The sequence below is a fragment of the Asterias rubens genome, chromosome 11 (assembly GCF_902459465.1).
Source record: "Asterias rubens chromosome 11, eAstRub1.3, whole genome shotgun sequence".
Classification (NCBI taxonomy): Eukaryota; Metazoa; Echinodermata; class Asteroidea; order Forcipulatida; family Asteriidae; genus Asterias; species Asterias rubens.
The window spans coordinates 8597563-8616289 of NC_047072.1; the positions used below are offsets into that span (position 1 = coordinate 8597563).

At 41.1% G+C, this 18727-nt stretch overlaps 2 protein-coding genes across 2 annotated transcripts; one reads left to right on the plus strand and one right to left on the minus strand.

Moving 5' to 3' along the window:
- Nucleotides 1–1158: 1158 nt before the first annotated feature.
- On the minus strand, nt 1159–14597 carry LOC117296591 (betaine--homocysteine S-methyltransferase 1-like). The gene is made up of 8 exons (XM_033779610.1): nt 14573–14597; nt 6632–6707; nt 5692–5882; nt 5264–5458; nt 4557–4668; nt 3656–3852; nt 2549–2630; nt 1159–2126 (listed from the first exon to the last, which is right to left on the minus strand). The coding sequence occupies exons 2-8, from the start codon at nt 6654–6656 to the stop codon at nt 1852–1854; spliced, it is 1077 nt and encodes a 358-aa protein (XP_033635501.1). The 5' UTR covers nt 6657–6707; nt 14573–14597; the 3' UTR covers nt 1159–1851.
- On the plus strand, nt 11528–18252 carry LOC117296670 (betaine--homocysteine S-methyltransferase 1-like). The gene is made up of 7 exons (XM_033779699.1): nt 11528–11600; nt 11886–12100; nt 12867–13061; nt 14107–14218; nt 14591–14784; nt 16177–16258; nt 16959–18252. Exons 1-7 carry the CDS (start codon nt 11528–11530, stop codon nt 17231–17233), a joined length of 1146 nt encoding a protein of 381 aa, XP_033635590.1. The 3' UTR covers nt 17234–18252.
- Nucleotides 18253–18727: the final 475 nt, after the last annotated feature.

An 18727-nucleotide genomic window follows, 5' to 3' on the forward strand; every position in this document is an offset into this window, starting at 1 on the left:
TAACTAAGCATAAAACCTTTCTTCGTGACAAGTAATGGGGAGAGGTTGGTGGTATAAAACATTGTGAGAAACAGCTCCCTCTGAAGTGCCATAGTTTTGGAGAAAGAAGTAATTTTCCACGAATTTGATTTCGAGACCTCAAGTTTAGAACTTGAGGTCTCGAAATCAACCATCTAAACGCACACAACTTCGTGTGACAAGGTTGTTTTTTCTTTCATTATTATCTCGCAACTTCGACGACCAATTGAGTTAAAATTTTCACAGGTTTGTTATTTTATGCATATGTTGAGATACACCAACAGTGAAGGCTGGTCTTTGACAATTACCAATAGTGTCCACTGCCTTTAAATACAATAATGATTTTTCGTTTCTTGTCGTGCAAAGGGGAATATTATTTTTTAACTATGAACGATAGAACATTCCACTCAAATCAGCTTCCCGTCGTCGAATGACTCCTAACCCTCCTACCATTGCACTCATAGACATCATGTACAACACACAGATACAGTTGTCGGCTTTTCCAGATTAAACTTGAAACACAATAAAATACTCTAGTGGAAAACAGTAAACAAAAAAGCATTATATTATTCTCTCATTCTAACACCGATTAAGCTCTGCTTATTCATTACAATAAACTATTTATTACTAATGGGTTTTATTTCCCGGCCAATTTTAGCAAAGATTTTATCATTCGACATACATTTATACTCTAGGTTTACTCGTTTTCGTGCAGACATGATTTCGTTTTTCTCGTTCCAGTCGTTCTTCATTTCTTGGCATTCAATACTGCCTTTCAGACCACCCTTAAAGACAGTGGACACTATTGGTAATTGTCAAAGACCAGTCTTCCCACTTGGCATCTCAACATTATGCATGAAATAACAAAGCTGTGAAAATTTGAACACAATTGGTCGTCGAAGTGTCGAGTAATAATTGAAGGAAAAACACCCTAATCACATGAAGTTGTGTGCTTTCAGTCAGATGCTTGATTTCGGGACCTCAAAATCTAATTCTAAGGTCTCGAAATCAAATTCGTGGAAAATCACTTCTTTCTCGAAAACTACGTTACTTCAGAGGGGACCGTTTCTCATACCGTTTTATACTATCAACAGCTCGCCATTGCTTAAGTGAGTTTTTATGTTAACAATCATTTTGAGTAATATTGACAATAGCGTCCAAAGCCTTTTGAATTTTTTTGAAGTTGAATTTCATATCACTTTATTAAATTGAATGGTTGAGCAGCTCTTGCTGCTTGCTTTAACGAAGTTGAGTGAGTCTTGCAGCTTCAATGAAATTGAATTGTCTTATTGATCAATGGGTCGGTAAAATTGCATTGACTTTTTTTTTTACTGTTACATGCTGATTAATTTACGAATGGAATGAGCTGTGTTAAAAGGAATGTTCAATTGTTATGAAATCGGTCGGGAAAAAGGCTTCTCCATCACGAACGACTGGTGGCGCACCAAAGCCAAGGAACACACACATGCGCCAAGCTATTATCACTTTGAACAGTAAAGTTGAGGCGTTATGCAATAATATTGTTCTGTGCTTCAGCTCTTGAGGAGACTGGATAATTTTAGGCTCTAAAGTTAGTCATATGCTTGTGAAATGGATAAAAACTTCACGGTGACTGTCAGAAAGTCGGTTTGGAACAAGCACATTTTCATTTTTTTCCCCAGGGGTTCTGAACAACTGACCTGCAAAACACGGGGGGAGTAAACAAAAAAATATGTTTGATTGGTTTTCAAGAGGCTGTGGGGCCGTTAAATTTGGTTTGAGCATTTTTGAACGCATTTCGCGTTGGTTGCTATAATATGTGGGTTTATTTAGTCTGGTGCGCACCCTGTATTTTTATGACGTGAGGAAGCTCTTCACGTGCTCCTGATTATACTTATGCAATTTGTCATCACTACCGTATACAAAATGCTGACTCATATCGGCAGAGTACCTAGACGCCGGTGGGTTGCGACCGAGGCTCTCGCAGAGGGAGCGTGTGTAGTGGGCGGCATTGCCACAGCAGAGTCCCACATATTGGACGCCCAACTCCACACAATCCTTCCCGAAGGAGACTATGTCGTCACGAGTGCAAGCGGCGCAGTCCAAGTTGGTAGGGAAGAGTTGCTTTCCTGTAAACAAAAGAGACATCGAGAGATAGGGACTTTTTTAATCAATAAAATTTTCAGGGATACCAACAACTACGAAATCAGTAACAAATAAAATGCTATCGTAGAAGGGTTGCAATACGCTTCATTGGCCGCCATCTATGATGTAAAACAATGGACAACTACGCACGACTTTCAGCCGATGAAAGCTCTTCACGCGTGAACGTTTTTTTTCTTCTTTTTTTCTCTCAGAGATGGCGGCAAATGACGTATCTAGCAATACATCCGTTGGGATTTCCATCTTTGAGAGGGCAAAGTTGTTTTTATTATGCGAAGGGCACTTCCACTGTGGACAATTTTAAAATGCTGTGGGAAGCTTTCGAAGGGCACGAATGCTTACCAGGGCAACATGTGTAAATCCAGAGTGGAATTGCTTCACGACTTACCACTCAATGGATCATTGAGAGCCTGCATGTTTGGGGCGTCTTCGGTTGTACGATAAACAACAGGGAGGGCTGCTAGGGGTACCTGGGTGAAAATACATGAGAGTAGTTTAGGAAGTCATTTTTCGTAACCGCTGTTTAAATTTATAGCAATGCCCAGTTTACTTGCCTGGAAATACAGCAGCTTTCGATATTATAAAGTATTTTGAGTAAGAAACATTTCACTTCGAAGTTGAGGTTATAGAACAAAACATAAAAGTTGTTATACCCCAAGAATTGGAAGCTGATGAGAAACATTTAGATAAACGATACGGTTGCTCAGATTATGTATTCCGTGTGCGGATCATTCTACCGGCTTTGACATAGCCACTACGGCTAGATTTTCGGCGATACTTCAAAACGCTAACACCCTTTGAAATAATGTTTGACGTGTGAATTTAATGGGAGACTTTTGGGACGCTTGGTGGCAGCAGACTTACCAGGTAAAATCCATTGTTGTCGGTCATGTGCGCACGCTCAGAACTACGTAAACAACGGAAATTTACCTGGTATGTCTGCTGCCACCTAGCGTCCCAAAGTCTCCCATTGTTTAAACATACGATTAAAACAGTCGAACGGTTAAACAAAAACAAAGGCAGGGCCTATACTTTGCCGTTAATCAAAGGAATACTAGTTTGCATTGTAATAAAGTAACACCGTCTATTACTGAAATGTGAATCTTTCCCGTTTCATGTTACATTCATACCCCCTCCTAAATATGTCAAGGTAAATTATATGACAGCATGAGAGAAAAATAATTACACCGTAAAGTTTACAAATGCACAGTTACGTCATGAAGACATAGTATTCATGTTACATATAAATGGTATTCAGTGGTTCTCTTCATTAAAAAAAAGGGGCGTTAACAAGTAACTATAGTAACGTCGTTCAGTTGATTTTCGAATGCAGTACATTTTAAAACAGCTACAGACAATACCCAACAACTACGGGTATTAATTTTGATGGTGTTGCCATGGTATTGAAATTTGAGATGTTATGCTCTCGTCTCTTCGAAGAGTACATATTGATAACTTCAATTTACACCAACAATTATTCCTTCTTAACGTGTACCTTCAAAACACTTTTCAGCTCTTTCAATAGGGGTAAGGTGGTGGCCGGGCCACGGGCGCAGTTCAGACCCAGAACATCCGCTCCGGCAGACTCGAGGAGTTGGAACGCTGCGCACATTTCTACGCCGTCTAATGTTGCCAATTTACCGCCCACCGTGGTGCTCTGATAGATCGACATTGTGATTACAGATGGGAGCCCTATATGGATAAAGGCACATAACTACATCATTTGGTGACTGTTTGAATTCGTGAATTGATTTGTTGTTAATTTTTAAATAAACATTCATAAGTACCTCAGACTGAGTTTCGCTATTCCTATTTGTAGAGAGCGCGTCACGTGGGTGTGTATAAACCTTTGTTTATGACCAGTAATAAGTGTTGAAACATGGGCGTGTGACACGCGAGCTTGCACCTGTTCATATAAGACAGTTTCTTAATTCCTATTGGTCGAGAGCAACGGCTGAAACAGTTGTGCCACATCACGCGATACGCGCGACGCGCACAGCATTCCCTTATAAGGAGTTGTTTACCCGATAGCTGGAGGGCTGGTGTGTTGAAAGAAATCATTGAACAATTATAATTTTTGCATTTATTTTACTTTTTGACCAAAAAGTGTGGATGTTTTTGACCGAAAAGGTATTTATGAATGGGAATCAAAGTGTGTTGAATTGGTTTTCAACTAGTGGTTTAAACCCGCCGAGGCCTGGTTCTTGATAATTTACCTCGACTTCGTCTCGGTAAAACTATCTAGAACCAGGCCTCATTGGGATTAAACCACTAGTTGAAAACCTCTTCACCACACATTGATTCCCTTATTTATTTAAAGTTGTATCCTGTACACAGGGGTGTGTAAAAGAGCGTTTTTACCATGTAGATAAATTTGATTTATTTTGTTACATCACCTCGACCATACGCCTTAATAGCTTCAAGGGCTAGCATCGCTTCACCCACATCACCGAAAGTCTCACCAACGATGAAATCTGCTCCAGCTTCAACAGCCCATTCAATTTGCTCCTGGGAAAAGAAAACGATGTCACTGCTTTATAAAAAGCTGCCTATAAAACTTCCCCGTTGTTTTGCAACTGTTTTAAACCAAATGTAACTACATCTCATCTGATCAGTTAATGTGACCAGTTATGGTTTAAAAGTTGCATGGTGGAGATACACTTGTAACTGTTGCAGTACGACCGCGTGCATGTTGAGTGGGATTTTAAACTTTCCGTGGTGGAGATATATTAGTAAGGTTTATATTGTCGAAACATCATCATCGGTCGATTACGTACCACGCGTAAAAAAAAAAAATCGTTTTCATTGTTTTACCATTAGCTTACCTCTGGCGTGAGGATAACTGGTTACTCATGCTACTTTAATTGTTCTTTAGACTTGTGGACAAGTCGTTAAACGTTTGTCGCTGTGATAGTGAAAAACGGCTCTCCCGCAAAATAATGTGCTACAGCGACGAGACTCATTGCGAGACTATACTCGCACGAGCAAATAGTATCGCGCCGAGCAGCAGCAGATTCGTCGCGAGATGAGACAGTTGCGGTAGAGCCGTTTCGCCGTCACCGCGACAGGCATTTTAACTGCTCGTCCAAGAGTCTATTCTTACCTTAAACTGGTCATCAATTCCTTTCCTGCAGCCCGGGTCGTTTGAATCATACATGGTAGTGTTGCATATATTGCCAGCCATCATCGTGCCGGTCTGATCAGCAACCTCCCTAGCAATACGTAGGGCTGCTCGGTTGATGCGTTCAATGTCATTTTCACGGCCGATCAAGGCCATCTTTTCCCGGTGAGCATAATACTGCGGGAAAACCAACACTAATTTTTATTATATTTCTAAATGCAGTACACTCTCAAAAATATCCGTCACGGACTACAAATCAAAGGGGTGGAAACGGGCGGGTGGGTTGGCATGTCTGGTCTGGCAGGAGATTCTGATAGTTGCCTATATAGCTAAGAGAGTCGCAGTCAATAACCAGTCAGAGACACTGGCTTATTGGTCAATTTGTATTGATCATAATTTATGTTATTCACCGTAAAAGCCAGGACGACATCACTACCGGCGTGTACGAACTCCTCGTACTGCTGGCGGACGAGCTCCGGGTGCTCCAAGACGACCTCCGGGACAAACGCTCCGGCCTTCAGGTAACCTCGCCTCTCGAAAGCAAATAGGTATCCCTCGGCACACACCACACTCTCACCGCTACGAAGGCGATCCAATAAACCTGGGATGCACCATAGCACGGAGGAAACAAATATTTTTTGTGAACATATAAATACCACTCTGGACGCCTTCTGGTATTGTCAAAGTCCATTCTTCTCACTCGGTGTATCTCAACTTATTATGCATAAAATAACAAACCTGTGAAAATTTGAACTTATTTGTGAGAGAAAAGTGGAAGTAAAAACATCCTTTTGTCGCACATCAGGTTCCGTGTTTTCAGATGCTTGAATTCAGTCGAGACCTCAGCCGAGGTCTCGAATTAAATTCAAACACTTAATTCAGAAATAACGTATTTCTCCAAAACTATCTTAGAAGGAGGCGATTCTCACAATGTGTTATACCATCAACAGCTCCCATAGCTGGTAACCAAGTAACTTTTTATGCTGACAATTATTTTGAGTCGTTACCAATAGTGTCCAGTGCCTTTAATTCACACTTGAATTCAAAAGTAATGCACTCACCAAACTCTTTTTAAAAAGTGTTTTACAGTGTTTTTTTCACCTTTTTTTCCCCAGAGTTTGTATGGCCTATCCCTTTGCATTGGTGATCCACCTAACAGGATCATACACCTCGAGGTCATATCCGTGGCAGGTTACATCGCTCCATGGTTACATACACACTGAAATGGCCTTCTTTTTGCTGAGTTTACTCATAGAGAAAGGGGCTTGTTTACTTCATAATAATGTCATCATAACAATTCTGTAACCTCATGACTATAGTACAAAGTGAACCATAATTTTCATAGCTTACCACTGCTTCGATTTAGGGAACTCATTCTGCGATGACTTGTCACAGCCGACTCCTTTGTAAAATGCAGAGGTCACCGCTGGCAGGACATAACAAAGAGTCTTTTATTAGTTGGACCACTATTATGGTGATAGTTGACCATGCGATAAAAAAAATATGTGCAAACATAGAGCAAATAGGGCTACAGGTTATCTACAATACGAGTTAATTCATTAACAGTACACTCTAAAAACAAATTTGAAGTTAAACACAATAGTTTGGTGAGTGACAGTTCCCTCTAAAGTTAAATTCTCTTCATCTGATCAAAAAGGGAGATACAACATTATTTGACTTTAGAGATGTTAGTTTACTTAATACAATATATAGTTTGAAATCAACAGTCAACACAATAAAGTTTTAAGAATGTACCTGAGATTTCTGAATACATTCGTATATTGACTTTATCTTCCTCCATGACCATTGAGTGAACCAATACAGTTAACTTGCAGGGGACTTGTAAAACTCTATGGTTTAAGGGTCGATTATCCAACTGCAAACGTTTAGACTGATCTCAAGTCGGACTTACATTTTGTCACTGTAGTCTACAGCTAGTGGTTTGTGTTCATTCCCACATGAGCTGAACGAAGTTGTTCAAAAGAGGGCGCTATCGGAGGTTTACACATTGGGTGCGTTCGTTTAGCTTCCCTGGGTCGACCCCGGTGTGTGGCGTTTTTTTTCCCCAGGTCGAACGTGGGTAATTATCTGCACACGTTCGTCCTGGAAAAACAAAACGCCACACACCGGGGTCGACCCGGGGAAGCTAAACGAACGCATCCATTATACCTTTTCGCAATACCCATTGCACAAGCGCTAACTGTTGAATAAGGTGCATCCTGGTCAAGCTAGGGATCAAAGTTTGATCACAGCTAGACCAGCATGCACCCCATTCCACCCATAACGCGCGCGTACCGAGTATTTGCGATAAGGTTTATGGGCGGGGTCAGGCGGCATAAATGGCGAAACAAATGTGAAATTCTTGCTGCACGGTGACATAAATAACGCAATATGATGCTTTTGACGTATGCAGCTAGTGTGTCCATTAATATTGCTGGCAAGCTCATGTTGCAGTGCGTCTTGCGACCCAAACCAGAAACATTGGTCATCGTTTGAGCATTTTCGCTCCTGCTCTTTTTATTTGGTTGGGCTTGGTTGCGGACGCCAAAACGGTCTCCGGATGTATTGGACTAACGTCAGTGATAGGTTTAAATTTAACGCAAGGCAGTGTTTTCATAAAACCCGCTACTGCTTTCCCGACGGAGAGACAATATTTAACTTTGTAGCGATCCAAAGTCTGAAGCCACACTGCGAGGCTCGAGAATCACGCCAGATACCGGCATTGCGCGCTCGGCAGCATCCTGCCAGATAGACCTTTGACCTCGAATCACACCCACAAAAAGATTCGTAATTAACACCAGTGGTCAAAACGTACACCTCAGTCAATCAAACGACATTACTTATAATATGAACACACAGCAGACGATCGAAAGTGCAAGAGATAAGAAAATGCATCATGATTTGTCCATGATTGGTCCAACCATAGAGTAAGCTCTGTCCTTACTCTATGGTCCAACCACATCACTTGGGAAACTTACGTCGTTGATGTTTATCCAGTCATTTGGCCCGAAGGACGATCGTCAATTAGCAATGAGAACATTTGCCTGATTATGTATGCTGCCTGCTACCTAGCGTCTCCAAGACTCACACCCACCTCCCCCTTGCGGTAAAAGGAGCGAACATCCAAACAGGGCCCACCAGAGCTGCTTAAAGACACTGGACACCTTCAGTAATTGTCAAAGACCGGTCTTCTCACTTAGTGTATGCATAAAATAACAAACCAGTGAAAATTTCAGCTCAATTGGTCGTCGAAGTTGCGAGAGAGTAATGGAAGAAAAAACGCTATTGTCGCATAAAGTTGTGTGCTTTCAGACGCTTGATCTTGAGACATCAAAATCGAATTCTAAGGTCTCGAAATCAAATTAAAATATTTTGTGGAAAAATGCTTTTTTTCTCAAACACCACTTTACTTTAGAGAGAACCGTTTTTCACCATGTTTTATACTATCAACACCTCTCCATTGCTCGCTGACAAGTAAGTTTGTATGCTAACAATTATTTTGAGTGATTACCAATAATGTCCAGTGCCTTAAAGACAGTCTTCTCACTTGTGTCTCAACATATGCATAAAACAACAAACCTGTGAAAATTTGAGCTCTATTGGTTGCGAGATAATAATGGATGTACAAAACACTTGTCACAAGAAATTGTGTTCTTTCAGATGCTTGATTTCGAGACCTCAACATCTAATTCTGCGGTCTCGAAATCAAATTCGTGGAAAATTACTCCCTTCTCGAAAACTACGCCATTTCAGAGGGAGCCGTTTCTCACAACGTTTTATACCATCAACCCCTCACCATTACTCGTTACCAAGTAAGGTTTTGTGCTATTTAAAAAAGTGTCCACTGCCTTTAAAGCAAAAACATAAACAAAAGTTTAGCACAGAATCTGTTTGCATATTGAACTTGAACAGCCAAATGGGTGATAAAAAGTTGTATACAACAATATAAAAGCAAGATCAGGTTTAAAGTCTTCACCCGGATCGAGATCATACCAGTTTTTATTCTGACAGTACATAGGTTGGTTTCGTGGGGGGGGGGGGGGGGTCATTCGATTAAAATGAGACAGACGGCTCAAAGTATAATCTGCTCATAATATTGTTTTTATTATTATTAAAAACAGACAAGTTAATATTTCTGACGTCACCACCCCCATCCCCGAAAACGCCCACTAGATTTGCTTATGGGCACACTTCGTCACTGGATATCGACTCGGGAACACTGAACGCTGCAACCATGCCTGGAAAAGTAAAAGGTAACGCCACATTTGTTGTTGTTGGGCCTATATCTTTTATCGTAGGCCTAGCCGATTATTTTTTTTATATCAAATTTATAAGTGTTAGATTAAAAATATATATATATGTACACGTTAAATGCACATCAGCTTTAAAAAGATTCATCTACGGGTGTTTCAAATCGGTTTTTATAATTAACACCTAAGAGCAAAATGTTTTCAATATTTTCATAACCAGAACAATGTTTTAACAAGCCGAACTACATTTTCATGCGTATAATATACTGTTTCCACACGGGTAGTTTCCAACTGGTTTTATGCATACTTTGCTTAGCGGAAAAAAGTGGTTAAGCACTATTGCTCACGGAATTGGAAGCACTCTATGAAAATAGACACAGATCGACCAGTGTTTGAAGTTAGTATTTACTTTTTTTGTTGTCAAGACCAGTATCCTCACTTGGTCAACAAAATAATGCTTTAAATAACAAATTTGTGAAAATTTGGACTCTATGGGTCATCGAAGTTGCAAGTAAATAACGGAAAACCCCGAACACCGTTGTTGCATTATATAGAATTGTGTTCTTTCAGATGCCCGATGAAGAATTTATGCCCGTAGCCTGTCTCAGGTTGAAAATATTTGTAGTCATACCAAAGGTGCACCCCCTTTAGTGTTAAACTACAACATGCATACAACAAAAGTTTGATTTATCTTGTTTTATAGATTGGGCCTACATACAATCGAACGTTGTTCACAGGTTTACAAATGCACTTGAACAGTCAACTTGTATACAACACCAAACTTGCAAAAACCTATACACAACAACTTTATAACGGCCAATTAATTAGGCGAACCGCCCTGATTGGGATAATACCAGATTTGTTTATGGCGACATTGGAACATTTACATTATAGCTAATAACAAAATTATAATAACAGTCAACGACGTGTATACAATTTTAAAGCAAAGACACATACAAACCAAGTTGGAAAGTTCCTTTTTACAGCTATAGGCGAACCACCTTGATCGAGATCATATCAGTTTGGTTATGGTGGTATGAGGTTAGAGGTCAATCGATTGCGACGAGACACAGAAATCAAAGCTCAATATAAATAAGCTATTTTGAGTATGTCTGAACAAAATAAACATTATACCGGGTGTACAGACAGATTATTTGACTATTAATGGTCTATTTATTTCATCAACATTGATTCAAAGACAGTAGCAGTAAAAAAAAAAAAATGAATTGTGGTCTAAATGTACAATAAGGCAGTTAATTAAAAAAATATATATATATTCATAAATACCTTAAGACAGTTTCGCTATTCCTATTGGTGGAGAGCGCATCCCGTGTGGGTACGTGTTTAAACGGTTGATAATGACCTGCTCTGTTTACAACCGGTTGTTTTCGGATACTATGCGCTACTCTTGGTGCAAGACGTTTTTATCGTGGCGAAATGACCATGTTGTAACAAACTTCCGGTGTGGCGGTTTCAGTCTTCCGCCGTGTTCAGTTTTCCGGGTGACGTAGCCGGACATTTCAACACGTTGTTCGAACGGTTTTAGCTTTCCGGCGTGTTCAGTTTTCCGGGTGACGTAGCCAGACAAAAATACCGCCGCGAGTACCCTGGCAAGTACTGTAGTTCAGTGAAATAAAAATAATAACTAAACAAATAAAATAAAATAAAAAACGGTAATAAATAAATTTAATAAACTAAACCAGAATAATAAAAAATTCTTCTGATTCTCTGACGCTCGTTCGGTATAAATACAGGATAATTTGCTTGGTCTTCACACCAAATTCTCTCATACGATCCACGCGTTCGCCGCTCGTTGTACTCGTGGACGCCGCCATGACAGCTACCGGAGAGTAACACGGATGACTCAATACGGCACTAAAAATGGACTACTTTCGCTTGCTGTGCGCAGGCATCGCATGACGTAATGTTACCGTATTTGGTCATTCGGAAAACTGAACACGGCGGAAAGTTGAAACCGCCACACCGGGTCAGCACCATGCACTGGGACCCGGATTCCGATTCTGACCCGGTGTCGCGGCCTCAGCCGTCCGGCGTACTTAGAGCTCCGGGTGACGTCACCGGGCATTTCGGCACGCAATAGTCACGGTCTCATATCTCTGATATAATTACTTGGCTTTATGTTCAACTGTTTAGTTTAGCGTCGCCAAAGTTTGCCTAATTAATACATTTTACCTTTGAATACCTGATACATTGACTCCCGAATTTTCAAACTAAAAGTACTGTGTTTTTACGTCATTATGGCACAATTTTATAGAGCTGCTTTAGCACAACAAATCAGCTAAGCACCTTATACAATTCATTTGCTGTGATGAATCCGAATGTTACATTTTGAGTACTTTTCATCCATCATTTTGAAGGATTGATGGAGCGACTCCGCGATGGAGAGACCGTCGTCATCGCGGAGGGATATCTGTTTATCTTCGAAAAACGCGGCTACTTGAAGGCCGGCCATTTCGTGCCCGAGGTGGTAGTAGAGTACCCGGAGTTAGTCCGCCTCCAGTATCAAGAGTTTGCCCGCGCAGGCAGTGACGTCGTCCTCGCTTTTACAGTAAGTACGAATTAGAATTAGTGATCTCAAAGTTCATTTTCCCAATCAATATTGTACCATACTTGACGGGTATTTTGACAAATGTATAATTCACCGTGTTTCGTGTTGGTTTATGTTGTTTTAGGTCAGGTTAAGGATGTTCTAAAAAAACTGAATTTGGACGGGGCACTCATTATTGACCCTTTTTACACTGTATATTTTATCCCCGTGGAATACAGCCCCGGGGAGGCGCGGGAATTGTTTTCTAACGGTGTCCCTTTTTCATTGGTCGTTTCAAGAACACCCTTGGATTTTAACGCCTCTTACCCTTATACTCCGGTGCAGGGGTGACAATTCCCCGGATGCTCATTTTCCGTGGTAGACTCCGGGCAGACCGCCGGGATAAGGTGATCATAGTGTGAACCATTATTCCCCGGGGCAACCACGGGGAACGGAGTTATGGTGTGAATGTTTTAATCAAAACCGATGTCTCCCGATGAAATGGTGCCTTTTCAGTTATTAATTTCATAATTCAGACAAAACAAAATACGGTTTCGTTTTCAACCATACATTACTTTATATATTTGCACCTCAGGCTATATAATAGGCCCGATACATAAGGCTAATATTTTCCCCCCTTCAATTCCCCTGTTTCAGCAAGTCTACGTCAATTGGGAGATAGTGGAAATGATCAAGCCTACTGCTTTATGCCACCAGTAATAATCTACCCCAACGGAGGTTCATATATGCCCCATTTAAGTCGTCCCACTCTATGTTTTTCTCATAGTACTACGCCAATCGGGAGAAGGTGAAACTCGCTGGCCGCGAGCACGAAATCGAGAAGATCAATCGAACTGCACTGCGCATGGCCAGAGAAATAGCAGACGAGACCGGAACCCTGATGGCGGGAAACATTTGCAATACTAACATCTTCGTCCCCAACGATCCAGAAAATCATGCTAAGATAAAAGGCTATTTCAAGGTAGGATTTCATACGATTGAACATATTTCGGGAAGTTTCGTGAAGCTAAGCATCAACGTGCGAAACGCAACGCCATTAATGCCCGGTCACACAGGCCCCGATAACGAGAACGAAAACGAGAACGATAAAAATGCACGCCCTCGATTGGTTGGATTGCTCCACGCAGAATACGCCCACGCTCATTCACACAATCGAGGGCGTGCATTTTTGTCGTTCTCGTTTTCGTGGCCATAACTCGACTTGATTCAAGTTTAGTTCTCGTGCGGGGAGGTCCCTAAGCAATACCCGCCGTCGTCAAAATGTAGCTATTGTGATCCCGAGAATGGAACAGGTTGGGAATGCAGAACATCACAACAATTTTTTTTTTTTTTAACTGGCACGGGATTGGGACGCGAGTCAAGTCTACGCCATAACACGCTCGAAAAACGTCAAGTGCATTTTGAAGTTGACGCAACAACAAAATGAACGACATGTTCTTGAGTGCACTGGACACATCTGGTAAGACGAGCATTCTCACTTGGTGTATCCAAAACACATTTGAAAATTTGGGATCAATGGTCATCCAAAGTTGCCAAAAAATAATGGAAGAAAAACACCACTGTTGCACAAATTCGTGTGCTTTCCGATGCCTGGGATAGGCTTCTATCAGCTAGGACTGTAGTTTTCTCAGATTCATACGAGTGAGCAAGATTACCTCTTTCTCAAAAACTACGTTACTTCAGAGGGAGTGGTTTTCACAATATTTTCTATAAACAGCTCTCCGTTGCTAGTAACTTTTATGTATGTGTTTTGAGTAATTACCAAACGTGTCCAGTGCCTTTAGGAGCACAATGATCAAACCGAGGCTTGTGACCGTATCAAGAGCAATAATAAACGAAGAAATTTCATAAGTTTCAACACTGGCTTCCTTTTGCCAAAAGAGAATGATTAGATTCAAGGTAGCGTACGCCCATTCAATACGAAACTGTTGGAGCTAAAATGGATGAAATGGGCTACAAACTGAGCTCACTTAAAATAATATTTGTTTTGTTTTCTAACAATTTAGGAGCAGATAGAGTGGGCTGTTGCCGAAAAAGCCGATTTCATCCTTGGGGAGACTTTTAGTGATTATGGGGAGGCTGTAATTGCATTGGAAGCCATTAAAGAATACGGCAAGGGTAAGGAAAAGACATCGAATGAAGCACTATAAGAAGAAGTTTGTTCATAGTGCGCCAGGGGGGGGGGGGGGGGGGGGTCTCCTGCCACACCCCATAAGGAAAATAATATTTTGTAGAAGTTTCGTCTGATAGCGCCCTCTTTTGTATAAACTTCCTGCAGCCCACGTTTATATACGGCACAGGTAGGGACACACACCCGACCACCTATACGAAGTGCCCAATTTGGTTACGGTACAAAGTTTCCCGAAAGTACGAAGTGTCCAGGGTACAAAGTGGAAAAGGTACAAAGTGTCCGACATCCAAGTTTCCTACTTCAATTTTTCCCAAAATCTGATTTTGCAATCATTACTGTACCTGTGATTTACTGACCAGGTCTTCCGGCGGTTATAAACTACGCCTGGCACAAGAGGGAAGTGAACGGTCGACCAGCCACTTTGGACGGCGTGGATCTGTGCGAAGCATTCCAGAACCTGGAGGCTGCCGGAGCCGATGTACTTGGCCTCAACTGCGCCCGTGGGCCAGCCACGATGATGACGCTGATGAAAGAGATCAAGAAATATGTTAAGGTAAATGCCTGAGTATAGACTGGTCACCTGCCTTTATCTCCAATGGTAAAGATCTGCATAGGTCTTATATCGGGACTGGTCACCTGCCTTATCTCCAATGGTAAAGATAGGTATAGGTCTTATACAGATCCAATGATAAACGAGCTATTTGGAATTGTTTTCCACACCGGTGTTATGATTGCTTCAAGGTGACATTAGCTTGTCAAGTCAACAGCTTGTACCTTCTACCGTCTGCATGTTCATCTTGTAATGTTGTTCAATAGCGTATAACGTAATAATGAACTCACTGCGAATCTTCGCATGAGAGGTCAAAGGTACATCTGGCAGTATCCGGTCAGGCAGGTACATGAATTCGCGAACCTCTAAGTGTGACGTCAGATGTTCGGGCTCATGCCACAGCAAGTGACATAGCCGCATGGGGGGGGGGGGGGGGTTATGGGAGACTTTGGAAAGGCTACAATCCCGGCCAAATCTCGTTGGGCCCCCCTGCCCCCTTTCAATGTTGGTTCCATTTGCCGACTGTCTTCCGAATTCAGTCAACATTGAGCGGGGGGGCCGGGGGCGGGCAAATGTTTTTAATGTGAATGTGAATGGGAAGTGCACAGGGAACTGTTGTTTCAGGAAAGGGTGGCCCAAGCATTTTGGCCGGGATTGTAGGTGGCAGCGGAATACTTTGCCAATAAAAATCATCACTGTAAAAAAAGTATCTTAAAATTAACGGTGCTTTACCTGGCAGCTATAGGGTGCCAGGTAAAGTGCAGTAAATTTCACAGTGGAAGTTTTACAAACAAGGCTTTAACAAGGCACAATTTACAAGACTTTCACAGTAAAGTTTACGGTGATTTAACAGGCATCCCTAGCTGCCAGGTGAAGGACGGTAAATTTTATGGGATATTTTACAGTGTACGTAAACGTTTACACAAACTGTATCGATACCAAATGCATTTCTCTACATTTCTCTACGATACTTGCAAGAGCAAACCACAGTCATGACAATTTGATCTCATTTATGATGGTAAACACACACTTGAGTGGGCAACGCATGTGGTTGGATTCTCCACCTTAAGTTACGATTTTGTCTTTTAAAGACAACTACAGATAAATTAAAAAGCAACAACAAGTTTGTTATAAGAAGAAACTAAAAATAAATATATGAGTTGAGGCATTGCATTGTGAGATCAAAATAAACAGTCAATTTGCGGGTACAACAAGTTTGTTCTGGAGAATAATAAGCTCCGTGTTTATGATACAAGCTAGGACAACATACGTAAATTTACTATTCGATCAATGTAAAAGATTTGTTTCCCATATCTGAAGATTGGAGACAGTTGGGAACGTTGGGTGAACATGGTAAATTATAAATGAATCTCCATGCTCGTTTAATTTAAACAGGTTCCTCTGGCCGCAATCCCAGTGACTTATCGCACGACTGAAAAGGAGCCTAACTTCCAGTCTCTAACGGATCCAATTTCAGGTATCACATTATGGTTTAGTCTCTGTGTCAAGGCGTGGCTGGTTGGATGTTGTACATTTTGGCCGTCCCGCGTTCTGTTTGTCATTCCGTGCCAGACCGCTTGCAATAATTACCCATAGCCCAGTCATCACGACGTGACTTTTATTTCTCATTTTCGATTTTTTTTTATCCTTAAAAATTATTGATTCACGCCTGTACCCCTTTACTTCTATTAAAGGCAGTGGGCACTATTGGTAATTACTCAAAATAATTATTAGCATAAGTCCTAGCATAAGTCCTCACTTGGTAACTAGTAACTAGTAACTTGGTTGATAGTACAAAACCTTGTGAGAAACGGCTCCTTCTGAAGTGATGTAGTTTTCGAGAAAGAAGTAATTTTCAACGAATTTGATTTCGAGACCTCAAATTTAGAATTTGAGGTCTCGAAATCAAGCTACTGAAAGCACACAACTTCGTGTTACAAGGGTGTTTTTTTCTTTCATTATTATCTCGCAAGTTCGACGACCAAAATGAGCTCAAATTTTCACAGGTTGTTATTTTATGCATATGTTGAGATACACCAAATGAGAAGACTGGTCTTTGACAATTACCAATAGTGTCCAGAGTTTGTAAGCCAGACAACATAACGCTGCGAAATAGCTTTTTACGATATAGACAACGTAATTCATGCTTAATGTTTCTTCTTGTGCTTTATATGTAGGTGTCCGCCTGTTTCAACAGGACCTGGACGCCGCCATGTGCAGCCGCACCGATATCGTAAACTTCGGCAAGTCCTGCAAGGAGTTGGGTATCCAATTCGTGGGGCTGTGCTGCGGCAATGACAGCCACTACACCAGGACCCTGTGCGAGACGCTGGGACGCACCGTACCGGCTTCACGCTACTCCGTGGACATGTCCAAGCACTACGTGTTCGGAACCCAGTCCAATCTGTGCAGTCGTTACACTAAAGGGGAGGGGAAGCAATTTACGGCCTAAATTATCAGGCATTTGGGGATACCAAAACAAAATGCATTGCCCAATAATGACAAAAGCATTATACATTCTTATAGTTAAGTACAATTTGTAAATTACGCTAAACAACCAAATAATCAAATTTGTTATTATTTGTTGTAACAATTTGTACAGCTTTAAACAATTGTCTCCCCGACAAAAAGATCACGTCTTATTTAAAACTGCATGTCATTATTGACTTTGGTATGAGTTGACTTGGGTACGAGTTCATCTGGGTCCGAGTTGACTTGGGTACGATTCACCTTAGTACGAGTTGACTTGGGTACGAGTTGACTTGGGTACGTGTCCACTTGGTTACGAGTTGACCATATGATTCGAATTCCTCCCCACAGGCCAACTCGTACTCCAGTGAACTCGTACCTAAATCAACTCGTACCGTGTAACGTACGTTGTAATGTCGAGGAGAAGTTTCTTTGCGGTGGAGTTTTACCGTCTGCATGGCAATCTAAGAACGATGTTCCACGTGCAATTTACGAATCTCGGGAAACGTACGACAGAAAGGGTCACAATTAGCAAAGATTATGCAAATGTTTCACCTCGTTAAAAGTACACTGTAGTATTGATTCAGCCCAAATGGCCAACCGTTAAATTTAAGAAACGCACACAATTACTACGAGTTCTGAATGGTAAGGATCAATTTGATCACCAAGCTAACTCAACTCACTTACCAGAGAACACGAGACTTACGAAACTCCCAAGCCGGACCGAAGTTCATAGACTGCACCCGATGGCTATAAAGAAGTCGGGTACCCTCTAACTAACATCCGTGCACCACACTCAAATAAAACAGTTCAATAAAAACACCCATTTACGTTTTATAGGGACAAATTGTGTGTTGTATAAGAAATAATTTAATCATCATTTTGTGATCTTACTCTATTTCTATTTCAATTCAATCAGCTGCATTTTATACACGCCAATTAAAGACAGTGGACACTATTGGTAATTGTCAAAGACCAGTCTGGTGTTTCTAAACATATGCTTAAAATACCAAACCTGTGAAAATTTGAGCTTAATTGGTCGTAGAAGTTGCGAGGTAACAATATGAAAGAAAAAAACATCCTTGTCACACGAAGTTGTGTGCTTTCAGGTGCTTGATTTCGAGACCTCAAATTCTAAATCTGAGGTCCTCGAAATCAAATTCGATGACACTTACTTCTTTCTAGAAAATTATGTCACTTCATAGGGAGCCGTTTCTCACACTGTTTTATACCATAAACCTCTCCCTATTAGTATTACTCATTACCAAGCAAGGTTTTATGCTAATAATTAATTTGAGTATTTACCAACGGTGTCCACTGCCTTTAAGTAAAACATTGGCATCATTAACCTCTGAAGAACAAAAATAATCCTTTTAAAGAACATCTTGATGAATATTATAAATATGAAAACACCACAGAGCGTAGTGAATTGTCTGACCGACTGGGTAAAATCTGTTTATTTCAATCATCTATGTTC

Excerpts from the sequence above, each read along its gene's own strand:
- LOC117296670 (XM_033779699.1), top strand. The coding sequence starts at position 11,528 with ATGCACTGGGACCCGGATTCCGATTCTGACCCGGTGTCGCGGCCTCAG. Across the intron at positions 12,101-12,866 it reads ACGTCGTCCTCGCTTTTACA|TACTACGCCAATCGGGAGAA; the intron begins GTAAGTACGAAT and ends TTTTTCTCATAG. Across the intron at positions 13,062-14,106 it reads AGATAAAAGGCTATTTCAAG|GAGCAGATAGAGTGGGCTGT; the intron begins GTAGGATTTCAT and ends CTAACAATTTAG.
- LOC117296591 (XM_033779610.1), bottom strand. The coding sequence starts at position 6,656 with ATGAGTTCCCTAAATCGAAGCAGTG. Across the intron at positions 5,883-6,631 it reads TTCCCTAAATCGAAGCAGTG|GTTTATTGGATCGCCTTCGT; the intron begins GTAAGCTATGAA and ends GGTGCATCCCAG. Across the intron at positions 3,853-4,556 it reads TATTAAGGCGTATGGTCGAG|GGCTCCCATCTGTAATCACA; the intron begins GTGATGTAACAA and ends TTATCCATATAG.